At 35.7% G+C, this 25124-nt stretch overlaps 2 protein-coding genes across 3 annotated transcripts; one reads left to right on the plus strand and one right to left on the minus strand.

Annotated features, from left to right (window-relative positions):
- On the minus strand, window positions 313-16112 carry LOC18788242 (protein MOR1). 2 transcript variants are annotated; one of them, XM_020564721.1, is made up of 54 exons: window positions 15581-16112; window positions 15385-15490; window positions 15171-15294; window positions 14375-14454; window positions 14100-14277; window positions 13945-14009; window positions 13767-13849; window positions 13483-13568; window positions 13195-13308; window positions 12911-13030; window positions 12171-12273; window positions 11844-11980; window positions 11312-11377; window positions 11090-11207; window positions 10954-10994; window positions 10671-10742; window positions 10456-10563; window positions 10248-10353; window positions 9116-9228; window positions 8976-8997; window positions 8684-8784; window positions 8412-8519; window positions 8200-8305; window positions 8042-8121; window positions 7812-7961; window positions 7649-7724; window positions 7437-7561; window positions 7232-7342; window positions 7004-7153; window positions 6800-6874; window positions 6628-6706; window positions 6443-6552; window positions 6251-6349; window positions 6098-6172; window positions 5904-5999; window positions 5718-5819; window positions 5515-5616; window positions 5211-5393; window positions 5002-5113; window positions 4796-4872; window positions 4629-4708; window positions 4254-4316; window positions 3988-4114; window positions 3644-3766; window positions 3442-3519; window positions 3152-3310; window positions 2906-3064; window positions 2586-2683; window positions 2322-2478; window positions 2114-2230; window positions 1924-2019; window positions 1716-1787; window positions 1321-1597; window positions 313-1196 (listed from the first exon to the last, which is right to left on the minus strand). In XM_020564721.1, exons 1-54 carry the CDS (start codon window positions 15738-15740, stop codon window positions 940-942), a joined length of 5982 nt encoding a protein of 1993 aa, XP_020420310.1. In that variant the 5' UTR covers window positions 15741-16112; the 3' UTR covers window positions 313-939. The 2 variants fall into 2 exon arrangements, with proteins under 2 accessions (XP_020420310.1, XP_020420305.1); XM_020564716.1 differs by having other exon boundaries at window positions 8910-8997.
- On the plus strand, window positions 20688-21660 carry LOC18792040 (L10-interacting MYB domain-containing protein). The gene is made up of 2 exons (XM_020564809.1): window positions 20688-21050; window positions 21154-21660. The coding sequence occupies exons 1-2, from the start codon at window positions 20688-20690 to the stop codon at window positions 21658-21660; spliced, it is 870 nt and encodes a 289-aa protein (XP_020420398.1).

Consider the following 25124-nt stretch of genomic DNA (forward strand, 5'->3'; position numbering starts at 1 on the left):
TTTGGATTGTATTTTTGTTGAAGTTGGATTCATTTTGATGATGTTGAAGTTGGATTGAATTTTTGTTGAAGTTGGATTCATTTGAATTTGGATTGTATTTTTGTTGAAGTTGGATTCATTTTGATGATGTTGAAGTTGGATTGAATTTTTGTTTAAGTTGGATTCATTTGAATTTGGATTGTATTTTTGTTGAAGTTGGATTCATTTTGATGTGTTGAAAGCTTGATGGAACCTCAAATTTGGGGTATGTTAGTATATAAATACATTTTGGGCAGATTTGTTAAATTTTAAATTATAAAAAAAAAAAAAAAAAAAAAAAACCGGAACCGCAGGAACCGAACCGGAACCGGACAGGTCTGGTTTGGTTCGGATTTCTGTATGGATGTTGAGCAGAACCGGTCCAAACCGAACCGGTCTGCACTATCGGATCAGGTTCTATTTTTTCCCCGAAACCGATCCAAACCGAACCGTGCCCAGCCCTACTTGTATTAAATAAAAGCAAGGTGTCATAATCGTCAAGGCCTAAGCTTATAAAACAATATACAGAGCCAAATTGCTAGACAAACCAATTGTATAGTAAAAATTAAAAAATTACGCCGATAGCACGACAGTGCTACATCCCAAAACAACTGTGCCAAAAATTTCAGGATCTAAGAAATGAGGTCTATGCTGGGCTGGTATTAAATGAACGCAACGACTCATATTTCCCCAAAACTCTACAATTTACAAATGCCAAATTACTAGCCACGCAATTTCAGTATACGATAAGCCAATAGCACATGTTGGCCTACTTCCCAAAACTCTGCCACAACATCTTAAATTGCAATGAGAAACCAGTACTGAAGCCGCAACTCAACTTGCACAGCACTGCATCCCTCCCATTTTCGAGAATAGAGGCGTGATAGGGTGACAAGCAAATGCTCGAGAATCGTCTTCTTTTCAAAGGGGCTCAATGGTCCCACTTTTTAGTCTCTCCATCCGGGCTTGAAGCCCAGATAATGCCCTTTCATCCATAGGGAGAACCCCACTCTGGAGGGGATTCTCTGACGCACGAGGAATCTGACCAGAGACAGCCTGGTTTACGTTGTCGCTCACATACATTAATGGTCTTGTTTCTTGATCCAGGTTCCCAGCAGATGCTGCTAATTGCATGCTCTTCATCCTTTCTCTAATCGCATCTAAGGTTCCACTCGTGACTGCAGTTCCCAAGATGACAGGTCAATACAAAAAACAAGAATCATGGATGTAGGGGTGCAAATTCAGGGAAACACTCAGAGAAGCTGGGGGGGTAAAGGAAAAAACATTAGTACAATTAATTACCTCCACTAATATATCTCTCATTCCTTTGGTCGACCATTGAGTTTTCAGTGAGACCTCTAGTGGCATTATTCAGCCTGTTCTCTTCAGTATATGATGGTGGTAGATTAAAGCTAGTTGGTTCAGATTTCACATTTAATGATTTTGAATCAACTAAGGAATTTGTGTGTACGGGTGACAGGGGTGCAAATTCAGGGGAAGAAACATTCAGAGAAGCTGGGGGAGGAGTCGGCATTGGCAAGCTTGAAGGCGTCCTTCCAGCTGCAGCATTCTTCTCCATCTGTAATAAAATGTAATTTATTTTCATGGAAAAGAAACCTAAGTTCCTCTTTCAGGAATCATCAACATCAAGTGTGGGCTGGACGGAACATTTTACGGGAAGTAATGATGATACTGACCTGCATCAAACCATCTCTAATATACGTCCGGAAAGCCTCACTAGCATTTTGGAGCTGAGAAAATATATCAACCTGAAATACATATATAACTAAATTCATAAACAGAAGAAAGATCCATGCAAAAAAGCCAATGACATGCAAAACAGGAGGCAAAAACTTAGATCAAGTCAATATCTCCTAAAATGCTATTGAAACATCAATTACTTACTTTGGGGTAGAGCTGGGTTATGCGATATAGTTCATACAGACCAATGGTGCAAGTCTGCTTGTCGCCAATCTTCTTGAATATGGCAGCAAGTTCTTGCTGAAAGTGGAACAGAACCAAACAAGTTTTGAGCAAAAGAAAAATATAACCTTTTTAAAGAGATTCATAAATATTGAAACCGTTGCAGTTCGACCTTTAACTGTGCATCAGCAGAATGTGTCGCAGATGAGGGATTGTTGGCTGCTGAATCACCCCAATGAGTTTGGCCCCCAGACCCAGTTGATGTCAACATCCTTGCTGCAGCTAGAGTCTGCCATGTTGTACAAAAGGCAAAAAAATAAAATAAATAAATCCAGTGTCTTTGTATAAATAAAAGCGGGAGTATTTAATTCAATTATTACCTCAAGATTCAGATCAATGTAGTCGAGAATTATTGGCTGTGGTTTCATGTCTATAGGAACCATAGAAAGGTGACTTTTAATTGCAGCTCCACGAAGCTTCACAAGCTCATGTAGAACAGTTTTGACCATGCGCAATGGTTTGTCATCAGTACCGGCTCTATTATGATATTTTTTTTTTTTCACAATACAGGAGAGAAGATTAGTGCATGAAAAGGAACTAGGAGGGAGGGGAGGGGGGTGGTTAGGAATCATTTTGAAGAATACCTTCTCCTAATTTCTTCCATCCCCAAGTCCTGTAGGTACAAATATATGCTTTGAAGGATGCGGTCCAGATCGACCTCATATATTGTGCTTTGAAGAACCTGCAGCAGAGAAAGTAGAACTTCAGAAAGACCCAAAGATTATCTAATTCATAAAAAGACTAGATATTTATTAGCACACATCATATATCAAACGGCAACAGGATAATATGGCAACCAAGAAAATTAGAGTTGATGTATGCATGTGCATATGGGATACATTTTGACAGACACACTACTAATGAAAAGAGAAGCTGAATAGAAGGGCCAAGTATTAAACAATACCTTTGTAAGTTTGATTAAACATTTGACAACCAGATCAGAGAACTTCTGGTTTCTGGAAGCAAATGTTTCATTTGAAGCGGGTGATGGCCATCTTGAGGGATCTAAAGGACGTAAGAGATTGATGAGAACAACAAAGGACGAAGTTCGATCTGCGTTATCCTGTATGTAGAAATCATAGTTATAACTGATGTAATAGACCAAAAACTCCTATGAGACAACCAATGCAGAAAACCGGTAAATCTTAACCAGAATCTTTAGCATCAAGACATTCAACGCTTTCAGAAGTTGGCTGCCATCATCCATATGGGGAACCCTCTCATCCAAAAGCCACAGCAGGAGCTCAGTGATTAGACTGTCAAGAGTAGTTTCCTTCACAGCATAAGCAAGTCTTTTATTTTGAAATGTCTGCAGAAAATTCGATAAAATCAGCATGTTAAGGGCAATATGTTCAAAAGGACTAATAATGTTTTACATTGGTAAATGAAGATCATGCAAGCATGAATGAAATCCAAACAACCATTAGATAGTAAATTTACCTGCATAAGAGTGTTCAGGACATATTTACAAGACCTTGACGAAGCTCCTGTCAAACTGAATTCAAAAGTCTTGGCTACCTATTTGAAGAATAAAAGGAAGGGGAAAGGGTTATAGCTTTCAAAAAAACCAGAGTTCGAAAAAAAACGGGACGAAGGCATGAGTAGAAGTGTCTGTTATCAACTGAACTGTTACTGTACTTGCCTTATCTGCTAAGCGAGAAACAAGTCTATCTGCATCCCTCACTAACTCATCCATAGCACCGCCTTCTGGATCATTGATCGACTGTGCCAACTCATGACACACAACTTTCATTCCTTGAACCGACTGGAACACAGGCATATTTGCTCAGAGCATGTTCTTCAATTGAAAGTAATTACAAAATAGAAGGAAAGATGAAAACACCCAACAACCCACAAACAGAATGTGCCCACAAGCAACCAAATTAAGATAGAACAACCTTGACGACAGCATACGTCCCTTTGATTATAAGAAATAGATTGCTACCGCATCCAAAAAATAACACCTAAACAAGCTAAGTTCCACACCTGCTCAGGAGAACCAAAAGAAATGATATCCAAAGCTTCATTCCAGTCTGTTGGGCCATTGGCACCAGAAAGTACATGGGGCATCAGTTGGCTCTCCATGTGAGGCTCAGAATGGCCAAAGTTTCTCCTAGAAGGATGATATCAACATCATATACCACAATAATTATAAAATAACTACACTGGGAAAGAAATTGAAGCATGACCTTTCTTCATAGAAATTATAGGAATTAAAAATTTTAAATAAATTAAATTAAATTTTGAAATACCTAGAAAGTGCTGGACCAGAAACAGACCGCGTAACCTCCCCACTTTGCTCTGCTACATCAGACCTAATGACAAATAAAGATAAGATAAGCAACTTTAGTTCAGCAATAAACTAATGACATAAGTGTAACCCCAAAAATAACGAATTAATTTATGGTAGTTGTAGGTCGTGCAAACTAGTAACCACTTGAGAAAAAAAAAAGACTGCCTACACTATGAAGTTCCTTCTTTCTAACTGAATTGTTAACTTCCCTATCTTCTATCAAAATGTAAACTGTATACTACTGGGATTATAAACTATTGAATCTAGCCAGTGGACTTTGACAACAGTAAAATAGCACCAACATTAGGCTGCAAAATCCATAAAAATCATGTACCCAATTTCCCTGACAGAACGCCTCAGAGAAGCCCTAGCTTCACCAGGCTTTCCTTCGTTCCTTTTCTCCATTTCTCGAACCTAAAATAAAACAATACTAATTAATGGAAACAGAAACAAATCACATTATATGTTTAAACTTAATAGAGAGCATAAATATATACGGACCTTCCACTTAAACCGATCATCTAACATACTTTTCTGAGCATCTGTTAACTTCCGGACGTATCTCCATATGTCCTCACCTAAGAAGGAAAAAGAAATTTCTTGCTAAGAGAGCATATTACATCAGTAAAAACCTGTGGCACACATTATCAATTATTTTTAAGTTATGGCTGAAAACTTTACACTGATTACGTGGCATCACGACATACCAAGAATCTTATAACCGGTAGCTAGAGTATTTAAAGCAGCTTTCCTAATTTCACCGTCTCTTTCTGCTGTCAAGTTGGCAACAGTTTGCAAAGACTTTAGTTGTCCACTAATCTGTCAGAAAAAATAGATGTAAGCATCCTATACCACAACCAGATAAAAATGTATCATATAAGATTGTATTTTAACAGACAAACACACACGCGCTTACCTCAGCTACATGATGATCAATCAAATATCCAACAAGATCAGCACACTCAATTCGAGTTCGGTTGTTCTTAGAATGCAAGCCCTCCAAAATATAAGGGAAACTTTTTGCTGCAGTATATGCCTGAACAATTTGTTTGGTCAGCTCCCGCATTTTTTCTCGTACTTTCTCTATGTTATGCCCGAGCTGCATCACAAGATTCAGCAGACCATAAGTGAAATCTAATAATGCAACAGAGACCCGACCTTTCTATTAAATTCAGAAACATTCAAAGGTCACACTATCAACTTTTATCAAAATAAAAAACCTTCTCTATCAAGCATGGAAAGAATATGGCTGCTTCTGACTCAGTCAACGTGTATGCCTCATCTCTAAAGCTATCAAAAAGGTCAGGTAGAAATTCCAGCACCTAAGAATCACAACAGAGGTGGTTAGAAAGCAACAAACCTAAACACCATAAGACTTAAAAACCAAGGAGAGAAGAATGGATAAAAGAAACATATACCATACCTTTAACAGACATGTTGTGTTCGATTTACAAAATTGTAAAGCAAACCACCTTAGCAGTATATCCAAAATTTCAATAATCTCTTTTTTAATGGTTGGAAGTGCCTGGAATGCATACGATAAAATATTGGTAAAACTATGCAGACATATCCAAAACAAATCAAGATATTAGGAATGGCAGAAAAACACCTTCTGCAGCATCTCAAGCCCTTCAACTTGCTTCTTAAAATCTGGACTAAGAAGTCGCCTATGCAAATCCTCTCTAAGATACTTTGTCATATCATTCTGCTTAAAATGCAAGCAAAAAGTTCACATATAAGCATAACATCAATGACAGCAACAAAAACAAGAAATTATTATGTGAAACCTGGACAGGTACAAACCTCAAGATCTTGAATCTGTTCTGGCCGTGGCTCTTCAAACTTAAACTTCCTAACCACCAATTTCTCTCTATCCTCCTGCAGTTCAAATGATTATTCATCACTAGACCCAAAACTAGTATGCAAGTTAAAAATCCATGCTATTGCCATACATACCTTAATTGAATCTTTAACATTTATCAAGGCCTGTGACTGGACAGATATATCTTGGGACATTATTGAATCCAACCTTGATCCTTTTGTTGCAATGGTCCTCTTTGCAATTCATAGAACAATCAATTATTATGCTGATTCCAATACATAAGAAATGAAAAACTAAATGCCGTCAAGTACATCAGAGGAACATACTGAAGTAGCTTTGCTTCCATGCTTCAAAACTCCATTGGAAGCAGATTTTCCAGCCTTGGAAATGCTTTTGGAAGTTGGGCCCATCGATATTGCTCTCGACTCAAAAGATTCTAAGAGGAAACAATTCAAATTACTTTAAAGCAACACAAGCAAAAACATCAGAGCAAAGAAATCAGCAAACGCACCTTGAAAAGACCCATGAGGCTTCAATCGCTCAACAAGAGCTAAAGCTGGCCCCTGAATATCTCTCAAACTCTTCTCAACCTGAACCAGTAGCATAAACAAATAAAATGAGAAGATGATCAATTGATAAACAAAAAGAAAAAAAAAACCACCAGTGTTTTATAGTACACTTACTGATTCATGTCCACTAACTCTCAAAATTTCAGAAATGCATGTCTCGGCTGCTTTACGGACGTCTGAGGATTTATCCTATAAGAGATTCCAGACATTCAAGTAATTTCATAAGTGAGTAATATCTGTCATAGCAGAGTTGAAGCTGAGACTTAAGCGTAGATTTTCTCATGATAAATAAATAAATAAATATCCATTAACATTTACCGTCAGAGCAGAAGAAGCTGGTTTTAGAAGATGAAAAGCATCAGAACTATCACTTAACCCAGAAAGCTGTCTTGTCAACCACTCAAAAAGATCTTTGCGCCCTTCTGCACCAAGCTTGGTTTCTGATATTGCTGCTGTAATATAAGGAACCTGCAACAACAACTGTTACAATGCCTGACATGCAACTAAAATTCCAAAACGTGAGTAGAAATAAAAAAAAGCACTAACCATTTTATCAAGATGAACAGCAGAGAGCCATGAGTCTAATGTTGTCAAAGTGCATTCTCTCATATGTTTCTTATTGTCTCCTAAACATTTCAAAACATCCGACAGAATGCCCTGCAAGTAACAGTTCATGCTAAAGTTCAACTGTCTTAAAGACAAAATAACAGCTAAGTAATGTAAGTAGTTCCCAATTTAATAATAAACAAACCTTGCTGAACTTTTCAACTGGTGCTCCCATTGCAGATGCAACATTACCGACAGCTGTTAGAGTCGCAGCGACCAAGTTCTTATTGCTATCATACAAGCGGGCCCTTAAGGCACCAAACAACTCCACTGGAAGTATAAAAAAATATGTAGTCATCAAGAAATTGAATGGAGAGATTATGTAGAAGCAGGTAACATAATATAGATGTTTTGTACCAGTTCCAGTTGGCTGGATGCGCTTATTAGCCTCTTCCAAAATTTTATTTACAGCTTCAATTGACTCCAAGCGAACCTGGAAAAAGCAAAAATAAACACATTCAATATGACATCAAATGAATGACGAGTTTCTTGAAGCAACTGTCACACGCATATAACAGACCTTCCAATCAGGACTCTCCAAGCTCTTCAGCAGCGTAGGTGTGATCTTTCCACTAATATCTTCACGTGGAAGGCTATCTAACCCACCAGCAGAGACAGATGAAGTAGATTCTGTTGCCCGAACATTTCTCTTCAGAACCACGGAAGCACCCTGGAAAATAATAAAGAACGTGGGTTATCCATAACAAGAAAAACTGATGTATGCAATTTTGGACTATCAATTAGGAATACCTCAAAAGGATTTTTTTCATACTCGGCTTCCAGTGCACTAAGTAGTGCAGGTTTAACATCATTAAGAAACCCTTTAATATCTGCAAGGGATATAAATCTTAGAAGCACCAAAATGAAACTGACGTATATGGAGCATCCAAAGTAAAATGAATAGTCACCTGGACCAACAAATTTATGTATAGCCCCCAAAAGCTTAATAGTAGAATTCCTAGTAGCAGCAGCACTGGACTGCAGTCCAGTTTCTTTACAAAAATCAATCAAATCCTGTAAAACATAATATCCTCTTTATCTAACAAACTAAGTAATAATAAATTGTTGAAACTGATAATGGAAAATAAAATCAGCAGAATCAGAATAGAAATGTAAAAACCTTAAGTTTCAAATGTGAGACACCAAAATCATCAACAGCGGAAACCATCCACAATATTCCCTCGCTCAGAACCTTAGGGTTCTTGTGTTCTCTCATAATTTTGTATAACTACAAAACAGAAATACTAAACAATCATTAGAGACCGAGCAAAATAAATCACATGCTCATAAATATAAGTTTAGGCATCTGTGCATCAGGAAAAAGAAAAAGACATCCAGAATAAAATTATTAACACAATTTCGCCTACTTGGAAGAATCACAACAGAACTTACTCTTTCAAAAACAAATCCTGGGCCTATGGCTTCAGAGAAAGCAGTGAGGCACTTCATGGCATGTGTCCGGGTCTTTATATCTGCAACTCGTTCACTTATACCTGTCAAAGTGCATAACATTAAATGCTCCAGTTGACAACTCTCTGTCCATCCACAGCAACAACCAAGGAGACACATAAAGCATGCCCCATACCCTAATGTCTAATCTAAATTACAGAACACTCACCCAGAAGACAAAGTACTACACATTTCTTAGGAAACTTTTTTGCAGTGGAGGCTATATGAGAGATACCTTCAATAACCTGTTGCTGAACCTGTATTAATCAAAATACATGCCCTTAAAATATTTTCATCACAACAGTTATAGAAGAAAGCAAACAACAAAAGACAATGTTAAATCTGCCGAACGAAAAATTCAAAACCACAAAATACCTGAACATTTTTTTCACTCCAACCAGGGACAGCACAAAGTAAACGAACCAATAACTCAACTGACTGGTCAATGTCCTGTAGACTTTCCACTTGTTGTTTAAATGAGGATATGGCTGCACCAAAATCAAATCAAAGTTATAGTAAAGTCAACCAGAATATTGCATGGAAAAGATGGGACCATCAACCATGTGAATGGACCATAAAAGAAACACAAAACACATCAAATCACCAACAAAACAGAATCAAAAGTAGTTTAGCACTGAAGAAACTGTCACATATATAATACAATGAAATAAATTAACATGAAACTTGTGATTTTAAAAGTCTCATATCCCTTATTCCTGCTCAAGAAGAAATGTTTTCTAGTATCGAAGTAGAAAAACTAAACATAAATTGAACAATTAGTACTGGGCTGGGTACCTTTCCTACTTGCAATACAACTCATCAGCATAACATTACTTCAGAAGGCAAAGAAGGTAAAAAGGCATAGCTTCAGCACCTAGATCATGATGTAAATTCATGACATTAGGCTACCATCAGATGAAATAATGACAGTTCAAGCCATTAGTTATTAAATGTGAGCATCCAACCCAAAACCAATTGGCAATAGGTGGAGAGACCCAAGATCATTTAAACTATTAACCAAGCTTTAAGTCCCCTATGCGGTATTCACACTGTCAACACGCCCAATCACATGTGGCGTCACCCAATCCAAACACATTGGGTGAAGTGGAGCACATGTGTGTGGCTATTGGGCCAAAAATGTGAATGGCCTGCTCTTATACCATATTAGAATGTGAGCATGCAACCCAAAACCACCAGTTGGCAATGGGAAAAGAAGCCTAAGATCATTAAACTAATAGGAAAGGCCTTAATTCCCCAAAGTGGAATTCCAACTCTCAATATTACGTAACATATAACTAGGAGTAATTACATACTAAACAAATACACATGCACATATCGCCAAAAGCATCCATGAGGCAATGAAAATGTCAAATAAACAATAAATGCTTTGCCTTTACATTAATATTTTAGTGCAAAAGATAACTATAGATAAATAATTTTAGAAACACGAAGCAAATGCTTTTCATGTCATAATCGTATTCAATGATGAATCAGTATCATCACCAACCTTCAAGCCGTTCTTTCCATGCAGAGCTCTTTAATTGAGAGATGGTATCTGCTTGTATAAGAGACCCTAATCTGCTTTCAATTTCTTCAAGACTCATTTCTGCTGGCTGCAACATTTCACAAACCAAAAGGTGCAGTACAGAAAACATCTTTTTTAAATGTTACTAGGAAATGAATGAGGGCAATCTCACAGCCAAAAAGTACATTACCTCAACATCTTCAGGGGTTTCAACTAACTTGGAAGCTTTTGGCTGTACAGTTGTATCTACTTTCTTACTGCCACCTGATTTAACAGATCCCCCTTTTTGTTTGCCAGGCTAATTAAAAAAAATGCATCAGTCTTGAAACATAATGACGATATAATAATCCAACGATAGTTTCAAAACAGGTAACCAAAAATTAAAAATAGCTAAAATGAACTCACAGCTGCCTGAACAGGCCTCTTCCCACTAAGCATACTCGCAGCTGACCTTCGAACAAATGAACTGTCCGAAGTCTGCATATGATTTGATCAACATATAAGCCGTTATAAGTCTGGCATCCAAAACAGTTTTCTAACAATTGAAAAGATATAACAGGATATGTCCAATTATATAATATCAAAGGTAAAATAAAAGGCATCACAACCACCACACTGTAGTGCAACCACATTCTATAAGCATAGGCAATAGAAGCTTCATCCCTAAACTGAAAGACAAGAAACCCACCTCCAGAGAAGGTGCAGTAACCCCAGAGCTTTTGACTGTGGCTGGCATATCATGAAGTATAGAAGCAAAGTGAGAAAACATCGCATTAAGCAAAGAAGAGATTTAATGACCATGAGTACCAAAACAGAACACAAACCTGAGCTTGCACTCGTGGATGTACCACCTTCAGAACCCATAATCATTTCAGAGAGCTTCTTTCTTCTAACATCATCAAGTTTCTCCAGTGACCTCTCCAAAGGTCTCATACCAACCAACTAAAGGAAATGAACATGGTGGAGATGAATAAAACTATGTCAGTATTTAAAATCAAAGTTTCAAAAATCAAAACATAAATCAGTTAATGCACTGAACATACTACCTTTGCTATTGCTGCCAAAGCTGAAAAGGCTGCATCCCGCACTTCTGGGGTTCCATCTTGGAGGCACTGTAACGTTCAGATTGTTTGTTTTTAGCAATTACATACAACTATATAATTGAAAAAAAAGTAATAGCATCATGCAGTTCAAATCCATGCTAAAAGAAAATGTTGTTGTTCTAATAGGTTTACATCTATACTTATTTTTCTAATCAGCAATATAGGTCATGGGATTGGTTTTTATGATATTCCCAATTATCTATTAAAACTTTTAAAACTGACTAATCCAAATTCCAACACCATGCAAAACTGTAAACAGGACAATCCAAATCCTGCAGACAAGAAAAATTCAACCCCTACTCTAAAATTGAAAGTTTTTCCTTCTTTTCTTTTGGCACATATATGGCAGCATCTGGAACATAAAAACCATATTACACAAGGTTACAAAATAAATTTTCAACAAAAAAATAACACAAAACCGTAAGCCTAAAAAGGAGGTGAAAAACATCAGACATTTTGGCGAGAATGCACTGACCTCCATAAAGATAGGAACGTAATCCTTGTGTAACTTCAGAACAACAGCCTTGTTGCTTGTTTCAATACAAAATGTTACCCAGTTCAAAGTCAATGAACGCACAAGAGGCACTTTATTTTTCACTGCCGTCTTAATATCTGCAATAAAAAGAATTCATAAAACTTTAACCTCAATCACAGCCTACCGAAAGAGTTACGTCTGCCCTCACATAGACTGTAATTCCAGACAATAATCAATACCAAGAAGCTATAAATGAAACAAGCAATACAAACAAAATTAAAGTGTACAATTGGTACATAAGTTACTGAGAAAAAATATAAAACCTGCCTTCAACAATGTCAACAAGATTTAAGCATCCAGCTGTATGCATTGCCTGAAGAGTTTGGGTAAGTGCCTCGGACAGAGTTGGCTTTTTCTCTTTCAATTTTTCCTACAAATAGACAACAAAAAGAGACAAGTATTGAATTATAGATACTCTAATAATATACTGTAAAATACACTCAATAAGCTATCCTCGAAAATAAATCAATAAAGAAGAAAGATTGTTTGCGCACTACCATTCATAATACATGACCAAGAGAAGTAAAGAGGAAAAGGTAGCCTACATGAAGAATGAAAACTTGGAAGCATACAAACATCAGAGCATGCATGCCGATATCAAGAGTGCAAACTATAAACAACGACGTCAAATGCAAAGCTTAAATTTTAAATTGAAAACAATCAAAGACACAACTAAGCTTTAAGTTTCTTTTAAAAAAACATAATCAAGGCTAAAACAAAATCTCAAATACAACATTTGAATTACCATGTGTCTCTCACACAGTTAGGAAATTAGTGTTTTTTTTTTTTTTTTTAATCTGACAAAGAGGAACCTTGTTCTTAATATTTACATCACACTAACTCGTTTCATCAATTTGATTTTTACAGTAGTATCTGATCAGAGCATTGATTTATAATGTCGAAACATTGAGATTTAAGGATCGTCAGTTTCAATTCCCAGAACAAATTATAATAGTAACGCTCCTTCCTTTCCTGAGGAAAAAACAAAAGTATTCAAATAAACTTACAAGTAAACCTGGTAACAGAAAACGCGAACTGCCAGAAAAATGAGTTCTCAGACCCTTGGCAAGATTTCCAATAGCTTGGATAGCTTCAACTGCAACAGCAATGTTCACGTCTGCTATGAGCTGCACAAAAATGATAGTCCATTGAGAGAAATGGATTGAAGAGAGAAAAATCCCTTTTGTAGTACATCATCTGTACAGTTCCATAGGCAATATCATGGAAAAAGTACAATGTTGAGGTGGGTGGAAGATAAAAATAGTTGCTTCAACCGAAGTACAAAAAATACCTTCTTTAATGTCCGACAGATTTCTGTAAAATCACCAGGAGCAATTCTTTTAGTGGAAGCAAGCTTGGTTAGCTCTGCAACAGCCTCCTTTCTCTCTGACCACTTCGTAGCTTTCTAGAGCATAGTGACAAAATTGACAACAATAAGCAGCATAGGAAGACAACATGCATAACTTGAAAAGTTAAAAACCACAATTTGATATCACAGTTTCTGAAGAATGTACAATCAAATTCACATTCACTATGAAACACAAATAGCGACACGTTAGGATAGGGAGATAACACTGACCACTCCGTCCCAAAATCCAGACTTCTCCAATGGAGTCAATATATCAACAGGATCAACAAGCTCGTATTCATCTATTTCCAGAGGAGCTGACAATCATGAAACATTGAGATAAGTATGAGAAAATGTGAAAGAAAAAAAAAATTCAATAATCACACCGCAATGCCTAGAAGCCTGGCATATAAGATTCTTTTCTCCCATCCACCACAACAAATATCTAAATACTGTACTAAAATATCATTTTCGAAAGGAAAAGCATCTAAAAGTCCCAAGAGTCAATCACATACCATCACCTGTAGATTCCTCAGAAGGACCAGGACCAACAACTTCAGAAACAGCTTCCCTTTCTGGCTCCTTGTCTTGCTCGGATCTAATAAATAGAATTAAAATAATCTAGCTTAAGATATGCAACAAAATAGATGCGTTCTGGCTTCAGTTAAAACACATTACCAACAAAGTTTTCACCTGATTTTGCGAGATGGCCTGGCTGTCCCTGTAACATTTGCGAGCTCAGCCTCCAACTCTTTTTTCTTCAACCAAAAAAGTGGACAATGTAATTATTTGTTTTCCCAAGAAAATTTGACAAAACGGTACACACAACATAAAAATACTTAGCATACCATTGTATCCCTCATCTTCTCAAACAATATTGATTTTACAGGGTCTTTTCCTATCCAACGACAAAGCTCAAGAGTAAGTCCTTTAGAAGATGCACGAACATTTTGATCTTGATGGTCAAATAGTTCAGGAAGCATCTTCAAAATCCTTTTCGGAGGAACAACTTTTGCTCCAAATTCACTATTACAGCAAGTAATAATACATACCAGTTAGAGAATCAAGTAAAAGAATTGAAAAATAGTTTTCACAAAAGCAAAAAAAAATTATGTGGGAAAACCTTAAGGCCTGAAACATGACATCAATTGCAGGAACAACAGCTTTGGAAACTTTGTTTTTTATTGCTTTCTCCATGGCATCCTACAACAAACCACAACCATCGTAAAGGTCCCCAAGAAAATTGATCAACAATAGCAATGGGAAATATGACTATCCCAATATTACATTAGCACACCAAACACAGTAAACATAATAAACAAATTAATTACATTCCACACAAATAATCCCAACCTCATTCTGTCCCTGTTTTCAATTGCTCTAGACACCAAATAAACAACCTACTCTGGTATATAAATGCCTGACTTGATTTACATACTCCAACCCAATAAGCCTCCCCCACCCCCTTCTCCCTTCCTTTCTCTCATCTAAAGTACATATATGCCTACACACAGACCAGGAATAAGCTGAACTTCCAACCACAATAAGGCAATGCCCACATTCTATTGCACACAAAATGCCTGCTGCCAAATTTTGATATTGAAACTTAGACCATATGTCTGTAGTTAACAAGCCCTTCATGCCACATGATCAAAATTAAGACAAAACTGCAAGGACTAATCAAATTCAAGGAAACAACCACCAACGCTTCACATCTTACTGCTGCTACTACTAATACTACATTATATCAGAGTTCACTTGCGAACTGTCATAACATAAAAAACACTACAAATTGTGAGACTAGTAACTACAACACTTTACATAATAGAGATCGTTATGCCAATTGCTCGTTCACTTAATGGAGCATATTATTTTTATTCAAACAAACCAAAAGGCATAAGTTACGCTGCATAACGTACTAAGAAAGCGTCCACAGCCTCCAATTCAACCCAAAGCATAAATGCAGCTTGAGCCTTCTCCACCGTCTTCGGCCTACCAGTGAGGCATTTCGCCACAATCGCATCACAAACTTCCTTGCCATATCTGTAAATATATAAACGTTAAGCTAACAAATCCAAACAAACGCTTGATAAAAACCAAATTAAAATAAGAAGAAAAATAAAATTAATTAACCTTCCGGCATCAGCATCCGCAGCTCTTAAAAAAGCAACCAATGCATCGAGCGCCTTCTCTTGCACCGGCGAATTAGAATCCACCAGAGTCTTTCTAAAAAGCGGACCTGACCAAAACAACGAAACACAAAAAAACTGTAAAAACAAAATGCAAAATGCAGAGCGTTCATGACCAGCAATGAAAATTTATCTCTTACCAAATTCACGAAGGCGAGGGTCTTTGGGATCGGCGATGGAGTCGCAGAGAGCGGCCAAGTCAATGTTGGCCTCGTTCCTCACCTTCCAGTTCTTGTGGAAAAGCCGATCATCCCAAGGCAATTTTTTCGCCTCCTTCAATAATTTCTCTTCCTCCGACATTTTTCAAAAAAAAAATTTGAAAAATTCAGAGAGAAACAAAAATCCCTCTGTACCCTAACAATCTGATCTGCACAAATGCAAATGCAAATGCAGATAGAGAGAGAGAGAGAGAGAGCAAACTCAAAAGAATAGACACGATACGACGGGTCGATTGCAACTGAGAAAATTATGTCCCTGTTGGGGATAAAGAAATAGATCGAACCGCTCGGGTGTCAGTCTTCCAAGGAAGATGAAAAGGTAGATCGGGATCCAGAATTTTGAACAAGGAATTTGAAACGAAACCTAATTTTGTTAAGAGTGAGAGATTTTAACAAATGAGAGTGTTGGGCAAGAGAGGAAGAGAGAGAGCGAGAGCCCAATCGAGGAGAGAAGAAATGCCGCTGTTGCTGTTTGGCTTTATTTAGACGGCAGCCGTTCTAATTTTTTTCAATTTTCTTTTGAAATTTTCTGGCCGTGCGATTGAAGTTTCCCCGTTGTGGTGTCGCGATTTTGACCTTTTATTTCAAATTAAAGGCCGCTCTTGCAGGAGCTCCACGGTATGGAGCTGCGTCTGTCGCGCACTGGATGCTAGCCCTGTGCTTGTGATGTCAGTTTTGGGTGGTTAACACCAGTCAAAATCAAATTTTCCCCATTAAATGTGACTTTTTCCCTCAATTTTAGAATATGAATAGCCAAAGTTTGTTATTTGGTTAGCAATTGTTGTAACCTCAACTTTGCTTTTAAATAAATTTCTGAGTTATGTTTATATTACCTTCATTTATTTTTTTTGAACATTTAAATCTAAAAAATTCAAATTTCAAAGAAAATTAAAATCTATTTCATCTATTTATCTATCTACATTTTTTTAAGATTATATTAAAGTAGAATACTGTTTGTATAAAAAAATTATAAAATATTCAAAATACTATAAGATACCCTTAGTTAATGAAAATGTTAAGAATTGAAAGTATTAATGAGGATAATATAGTAAATTTACACTTTTTTATATTAAAAAAATTCAAAATAAAAAATAAAATCAGAACATGGGTCATATCTCTATAAACCACAACTAAACCCATTTTATCTTTCTTAATTCTAAAATTAAAATTCTAAACTAAAAACAAAAGGCAAAAAATAAAATCAATTGGCACATGTGGTGCTAGATACAAGCGATAGTCTAAACTACAAAAGGAGAGAATTTTTCACATACACACTATCAAGGTGCCATATGGATTCGACCCTGAGACCACTAGGTCAAGGCCCTCTTTTCATTAGGCTAGACCTCGTTGGGTGATGCTAATACATATAATTAAGAAAAATAAATAAAATGATAAAACATTCAAAATTAGGGATCACAAGAATCCCTGTCGAGTTGAGTCCCTGGCCCTAATGGGGGGCGATCTCGGGAGAAAATTAAGGGCGAGTACTGAGATCCCCAAATTCTAAAAATCCCCAGTCATAATGGGTCGGAGATGATATTGTTATCCATATCCTTGAGCGTGGCCCAATATGTAATATAATTAGTTTTAAGTAATATTTAATATAATATAATATAATATTTATTTACTCTTGTCAAATTGAATCAAGATGATTGTGAGTAGTTGAGTCAAATTTTATATTTCAATTCAATGTAATTGAATTAGCAAGTTGATGTTCTATAGCTACTTAGAAAAATTTCCGTCGAGGGCTTGCATGACTGGTTCTTGCATTTTAGACCTATGATCACATTATCCTAATTTAATGTGAAACAAGTACCTAGATTCCTCACTTAGTATGAATCCAATGTATGTCATGTATGTTATTCTTTCTTTTTCAAATGCCCTACAAGTTTCATATTTGATATTTATATAGAGATCAAGATGAAAAGTTATTGATGTACAAATTTTCTTTCCTCGTCAAGTTGTGTTCTTTTTGTAGTATATATGTTCTTTGTGCAGGGATAGTCTTAAAGGTGTGCAAGTGGTGCCATTGCACAGGCCCCCAATTTTTGAAGGCCTGCGAATTTTCTTACATGTATATGTTGTAAGTACGCATGCAATGTAATGTTCATTTTCTCACTCTTTTATACTTTTTAAGGGTGTTGGTTTGACTCCCACCTGTGTGACTTAGTGGTTTCTTTTTACTTGTTTTTTTCAAAATAACAAAAATTTCTCTCTAAAATGACATTAAGGAGCATTGAACCCATTACCAATTAAACAATTTTACCACACAATAACACTAGGTTATGGTTGTCTTCATGAAAAGTAGCAAGGCCTTCAAATTCTCATAGTCGGTATTCTACTTTAATATAATATAAATTATATAGAGGGGGATTCGAACTCGGGTGCATAGTGGGGAGCATATTCGCTATATCCAACTTGGCTATGCCCATGTATGCGTGCTCCCTTTATTAGTAAGCTAATATGGGCATGTTTGGGAGTGATTTTGGCCCTCCTAAAATCACTTACCGTCTATTTGGCAAAAGGAAAAAAATTCAGGGATGAAAAAGGAAAATTCGTGCGTTTGGCAAACTCTACTTGAGATTTGGCAAATCATATGCCGGAAATATGGAGGGATTTCCCAATCCAAAATCCCAAGTTCAAATCCTATCATAATTGGCTGAATTGTGCAACAAGTGCGGGGGAAATTGCATTTGCTACTCGCCAAATCTCCTCGAAAAATACACCCATATCAGTTTTCTAACGAAAGTGGGAGAAGAAGGCCATCCATCTAAGTTTCGCTTGTGAACTTTCAATCTAGTTGCAATTTTTAATTTTTTTTATCGATTAATCTATCTCTAATTTGTTTTTGTTATCTGGTTCTTTATCTAATGGGTTTTCGGTGTTTTCTATTCAAGTTAATCATCTCTTTTAGTACCCGTTTGGCATTGCTTATTTGGGGTAATAAGTGATTTTTAAAAATTTTTGGGAAGCCCAACCCATTTGGTAACCTATAAGAAAATCACTTATTGTTAAAAATTGCTGTGAGAGAAAGCAATAAATGAAAGCAGCTAATGACCTGCTTTCATTTTCTGATTATACGGTAATCAGATTTGAGAAGCGCTGGGTTTTAATGAACTTTACAAACTTCCGAAAATACCCCAATCTATTTTCACGCTCTCTCTTCCTCCTTCCCTCACATCACGTTGCTTCTTCTCACAATCTCTTCACAGAGCCCACTCCTCTCCTTCTCTTCCATTCTGCCTCCAGTTTTTTCTTGTTGGATCAATTGAAGCGCATTGCTGAGCCATAAGACTCAGGTAAGAGATGCATATTATGTTTATTTCTTTTCAATTTCAATCGTCCCTCTTTCTCTTTAATTTCTAGGGTTTTAACTATCTTCCCAAATGGAAAAATGTCATTCTCATGCCAATACGTGATATAGAAAACAATAGCAAAAATGCACTTGGAAAAACATCCCTGTTGTCTTTGTCTGTTGCTCTGCTACTGTTTGTCTCGCTTGCTCTGTTACTGTTTGTCTCACTTGCAAAAAATATCACAGCCTTCCTCACCTACTCACTCTTTCTCTTGCTGTTTCTCTCTATTTGGGCAAATAGATTTCGAGGGGGTCAAACCCCCAAAGCATAAAGCTCTAATTTCTACTTGGAATTTTCTATATTATCTTGGTCATAACCTTCAAAGCATAAAGCTCTAAAGAACCTCTCGGTGGTTTTAAATATTTTTATATTTCACTGCACTTGAAAAGCTTGCATTTGTGTTAATATGATAGATTTTGTTATGGTCTTGTTTTGTTTCTCTTCCTAATCTCTGTATCCTGAAAAACTATTATTGATTCATTGGTTATGTTTTCAGTTTGGAATTTTGGGTTCTAGATGAATTTTTATATCAGTATTGAGCCACTGTTATTTGGTATCTTATTGAGTTGCAAGTTGATTAGGTGAATTCTTTTTATTAGTTTGGAGATAGAGATAAAGAAAGTGAAGTGTAGCCAGTTCAAGAGGCTTTCTATTTCTGGTACTGTTAATTATAGAAGAGTTTTGGTATTTTCAAACTAATTCATGTACCTTAGTTAATGTAGAAGTCCATACAAACTTTCCTGGTGAATATCAGCTTCACAAGCCTAAACAATTGAAATATTTCTATCCCAAACATTTCCCTATATGTTATGTATAATATTTGATTGAAAGATATTTGGGTCATTAATAGTTAATGTGCTTTGATCATATCGTTGAGACTTTTGAGGGAAGCTTGTTTTATTTTCATGTGTGTTTGAAGGGGGAAGAAAGCTGTGTTATGAAATTTTATTGTGATGGCAACCTTTTGGTTTATTTTGTAGAGTTGAATGACAAAGCCTTTGAACAATAAGTGGTAGTTTGGGGCTGGGATTACTTGAGGCGTATAGTTCAACTTTGGACATTTTTGTAGGCATTTCAAATCATAGTGACTTTCAACCCTAAATCCTAAAATGGTAGTGACTTTGTTCGGTGTTGTTTCTTGTTTTAAGGGCCTAGTTTCCACAAGCAGTGTAAATAAAAACAGCATTTCATATCCTAAAAAACAAAATGATTGAAGGAGAGTATGAGACTTTTGGATTATAATTTATATCACTGGGCCGTTTCACACAGAGTCTGCTTTCCAAAATGTGGTCACTGTTTTGGGAACTTTTATTGCTGGAATACATTTACTTGGTAGTTTATTATAAGATTTCTTTTGACATTTTGGTTTACCCAATTTTTACATTAATTATGTGATAGGGTCTATCTCCTGAGCAATTCAAGATTGTGATTCCGAAAATTCCTACGTATTTCACGGTATGAAACTTTCCTCTTTAATTTTTATTAGCAAAGCTGTATTCGTAGTTCTCCTTAATTTTATCTTTTTGCTAGTTTGAACCATCTATGCATTGTTTAGATTAGATAAACATCTATGCACTGCATTTGAGTTGTGGCAAGTTTGGTTTGTTTTGTAATTTGCTTGTATTCCTATTATTTTCTTTTGTGCTTATATATAATGTCTTTGTTGCAATAAGATGTCAAAGAAGAATAGTAACTTCACCACAACTGAAAATGTTGCATGTGGATCCCGAAAATTGTCAGTATTGTGGAATGCTCAAACTATAGCCATCTTCATTGACCTTTGTATTAAGGAGGTGGATCTAGGCAATCGTCCCAGTACTCACTTTAATAAGGTTGGATGGGCAAGGTTGGTTACAAATATTAGTAAAGAGATAGGAAGACCGTATGAAAAATTACAATTGAAAAACAAGTGGGACTTACTAAAAAAAGAATGGAAATTATGGAAAGATCTAAAAGGGAAGGAAACTGGTCTTGGGTGGAATGTCACTAAGAATACCGTTGATGCATCTGCGGAATGGTGGCAAGATAAAATTAAGGTATTTTAATTTTTTGTTCTTGTTTTTAATATACTATAAATATCCATGTTTTTTTAACTATGTTTAAAAATTCATTATAATATTTGTATATGTCATAATGCAGGCAGAACCTAAATATGCAAGATTCCAATTTGAGGGTATTAGTCCTGAGATGGAGGAGAAGTTAGATATGATGTTTTTGAATGTCACAGCCACTGGTAAGCATTCTTGGGCACCTTCATCTGGTGTACTACCAATTGAAAGTGATGATGATGCCAACCAACTTGAAGTTAACAGTGATTCGAATGAGTCTGTGCCAATTGAAATCACTCAAACTACAAACAATGTGCCAAAAAAGAGAACTAATCAATCACTTGAAATTCAAGATAATAATGAGAAGAAAGGTAAAGGAGGGGGAAAAATAGGAGGTGCTGCAAAATTATCACTACAAATTGAACGTCTTGTTGAGGTGGTTGAGAGTAGGAGTACTGGAACATCAATGGCTAATATAGTTTCACAAGGAACTAGTATTGCTGAAGTGATGAAAGATGTTGCAACTTTACCTGGGGCAGAGCGTGGTAGCAAGTTGTGGTGGTTTGCAACTAAATTGTTTTGTGCTCAAGAGAAGTGAGAGATGTTTGTTGTCATGGAAGATCGTGACCTTAATCTTCAATTTCTTAATCATGAGTTAGCTGAAGACTATAATTTGATAGTTTAGTAGCTTTAATTTATGTTTCGTTGTTATGTTGTTAATTTATTTGAATTTGTAAATGATATTTGAATTAATGCTGGATGATCATTTATTTGAATTTGTTAGTGATATTTTAAACATGTATGCACAGTGAAAATGATATTTGAAGTAAATAAGCACATTTGCAGGTTATTTTAGAACATGTCCATTCCAGAAGAGGAGAAGGAGATCAACCAAATTATATGTGTCACTGCTCGTCTTATTGAACTTTATTACGTGAAATATATTCATAAGACCTCTTGTATGAATGACCACCAAACAGGGAATATTTGGTTGATGGGAGTGTTACAAGGAAATGAAAGTCGTTGCCATAATATGTTTAGGATGGATAAAGATGTATTTACAAGATTGTGTGATGAATTGCAAAACAATTATGGATTAAAGGGTTCAAGAAGAATGAGTGCTGCTGAGATGTTAGGGATGTTCTTGAACATCTTAGGACATGGATCTGCAAATAGGCAAGCACAAGATCGCTTTCAACATTCTGGTGAGACTGTGAGCAGATATTTTAGTATCTTACTTAATGTTGTATGTCGTTTAGCTGCGGATGTAATTAAACCATTGGAAAATGCGTTTACCAACACTCCAAAGGAAATCCTACAGGATTCTAGATATATGCCTCATTTCAAGGTAACTATTGCATCTACTATTAAATATTTGTCTATGTTTTATAATGTTATAATTAATATTATGTTTGTCTTTTTATCACTTGTAGGATTGTATTGGTACTATAGATGATGTTCATGTGCAAGCTGTAGTATCTCCTTCTAATCAAATACCATTTATTGGTAGAAAGGGGATACCTACCCAAAATGTGATGGCTGCATGCAATTTTAACATGCAATTTATATTTGCATGTGCCGGATGGGAAGGCACAGCCCATGACACAAGGATATTTCTATCGGCTTTACGTGATCAACGTTTGCATTTTCCTAAACCTCCAAATGGTACTATTTCTATCTAAAGAAAATGAAATTCATATAATTTATATTTAAATTTTTTTACATTGTGAATAATCTATTAAATTTTTTTTAGGAAAATTTTATCTAGTAGATGCGGGATACCCACAAATGAGAGGCTACTTAGGACCATATAAAGGTGAAAGATATCATCTTCTTGATTTTCGTAGAGGTGTTCAACCGATGGGTCATAAAGAGGTATTCAATCATGCACACTCTTCCCTGAGAAGTGTTATTGAATGCACTTTTGGAGTATGGAAAAAGAGATGGAGTATTTTACGCGACATGCCTAGTTATTCTTTTGCAAAACAAGTCAAAATAGTTATTCAACCATGACACTTCATAACTATATAAGAAGACATGCCAAACGTGATTGTCATTTTGATGAAAGTGAAGATGACCTAAATGGTACTCAAGATGAAGAGATTGAGAGAGAGGTTGATGCACAACAAAAAGATGGTCCTGTAACACAAGAAATGGAGGCATTGACAAATCATATAGCCGCAAGTTTAATGAGTTCATCTGGTTAGAAATGTATATGATTGCTTGTTTATGACTAGTTTAATTTTTGTTATGACCATATTATTGACAATATATTTATTTTTAATTGAATACTTTATTTATTTTATAATTAAAATAATTTTTACGGTGTGATGGAAACATATTTAATACAAAAAAATTATATATGTTAAAGTGAAAGTGCTTTTCCTTTTACCAAACACTTGAACAAAAAAGTCATTTCAATATAATGCCCTTTTTAGTCATTATACACAGCTCATAGCACTTTTACAAAAAAATTTACTAAACACTCAAAAACTGATTATTGTACAAACAGCACTTATAACAAAAAGTTTACCAAACGCCAAACTGCTTTCTCTCACATCTGATTTCTCTCACAGCAAATCTGACAGCGATTATTTTTACAGCACAGCAATGCCAAACTAGCCCTTAATCTTATAGAGAGAATCTTTGGTTTTCAGATTATTACCATATCTGCCTTTCAATCTAAGACTCGGTGTTGTTCCAATAAAGGTATAGTCTCAACCTATCCTTTCTTTTCAATTTTTTTTTTAATAACAATTTATGGCTTCATATTATAGTTGATTCTGTTTATTTGTTCATTACCCTCTTTGTTGTTATTTTGGAATGTGAATGTGTGCTTAGGAGAATGGTTGGGTTGATTCAATTGTAAATAAAGTTAAACATCATAAGAGAAGTGTGTGAGGGAAAAATTCAGTGTTTTTCTTTCGTTGTAGATATTCATGTTTTTGTTATTTCATAATTGAGAAAGAAGGTTGTCTTAATAAAAGGATAAGATTATATGTTGTGAAATTATTGTTTTCTGCACTTTCTGGCTACATAATTTTACTCTGTATTTATGATATGGGTTCGTCAGGGTTTGTTTTGGTTGAGGAGATTATAGCTTCCTTGTAGTTTATGCTATAGAAGCCCTCACCAATCATACTTATATTTCTTGTTTTCTTTAATTGTATTCATATCTCTATTCATTTGTAGTATTTAATGCACACTAATCAGAAGTCAATTGTCCTATTGTTCAGTGGATTTGAATATGTTTTTGTGTTGAGTGATTTGTTTTGGGTGTGGTGTGGTTCTTGAATGATCCAGGGTGCATTAAGGTGGACACAGAATGTAAATTTTGTCTGTAGTTTCTGCTAGTTAATAATTGTCATAAGTTGTACCATTATTTGAGTCACCATATTTAGATTCATATTCACCCAGCTTGACCACTACATTTAAACATAGAGGTTAGAGTTAGATGGTAATTGGAGTCGTTGCATGTGTAGCAAATAGTTATCAGTTTCTCTTATTTGGCTAGTATGACTAATTAGTTCTACAATGACATTTTTGTTGGTGTTTGATATGACTACATAATAAGATTATTTGGAAATATAAACATGTATGGCTAGTGACTATGTAGATAAATTTCTTACACGTTTAAGTAGCAAGTGTGCTATAGATGAAGAATAAAATAAGGACAAAATGAACATTATTCTTGGTACCATTACATCAGTCATTGCCATAATTGTAGCATGGTATGATGAAACTTATCTAGTTAAAGAGCCTTCACGTGATTGGGATCAAGAAAGACGATGTTACTTGAACCGTTTGTATAATGGGAGGGGAGGTTAATTGTATTGAACAATTACAAGTTAGCAAGAATGTATTTAAGAGTTTATGCACCATTTTGCAAGGAAGTGGTGGATTGACTCAAACAAGAAATGTTTCAATTAAAGAGTCTGTGGCTATTTTCTTAAATATACTTTTGCACAACTTGAAGTTTAGGGTAATTGGTTTTGTCTATTATTACTCTGAAGAAACAAATAGTCCACAATTTAATAGTGTGTTGCATGCAATGATGAGAAT

Source organism: Prunus persica, chromosome G1 (assembly GCF_000346465.2).
Source record: "Prunus persica cultivar Lovell chromosome G1, Prunus_persica_NCBIv2, whole genome shotgun sequence".
Classification (NCBI taxonomy): Eukaryota; Viridiplantae; Streptophyta; class Magnoliopsida; order Rosales; family Rosaceae; genus Prunus; species Prunus persica.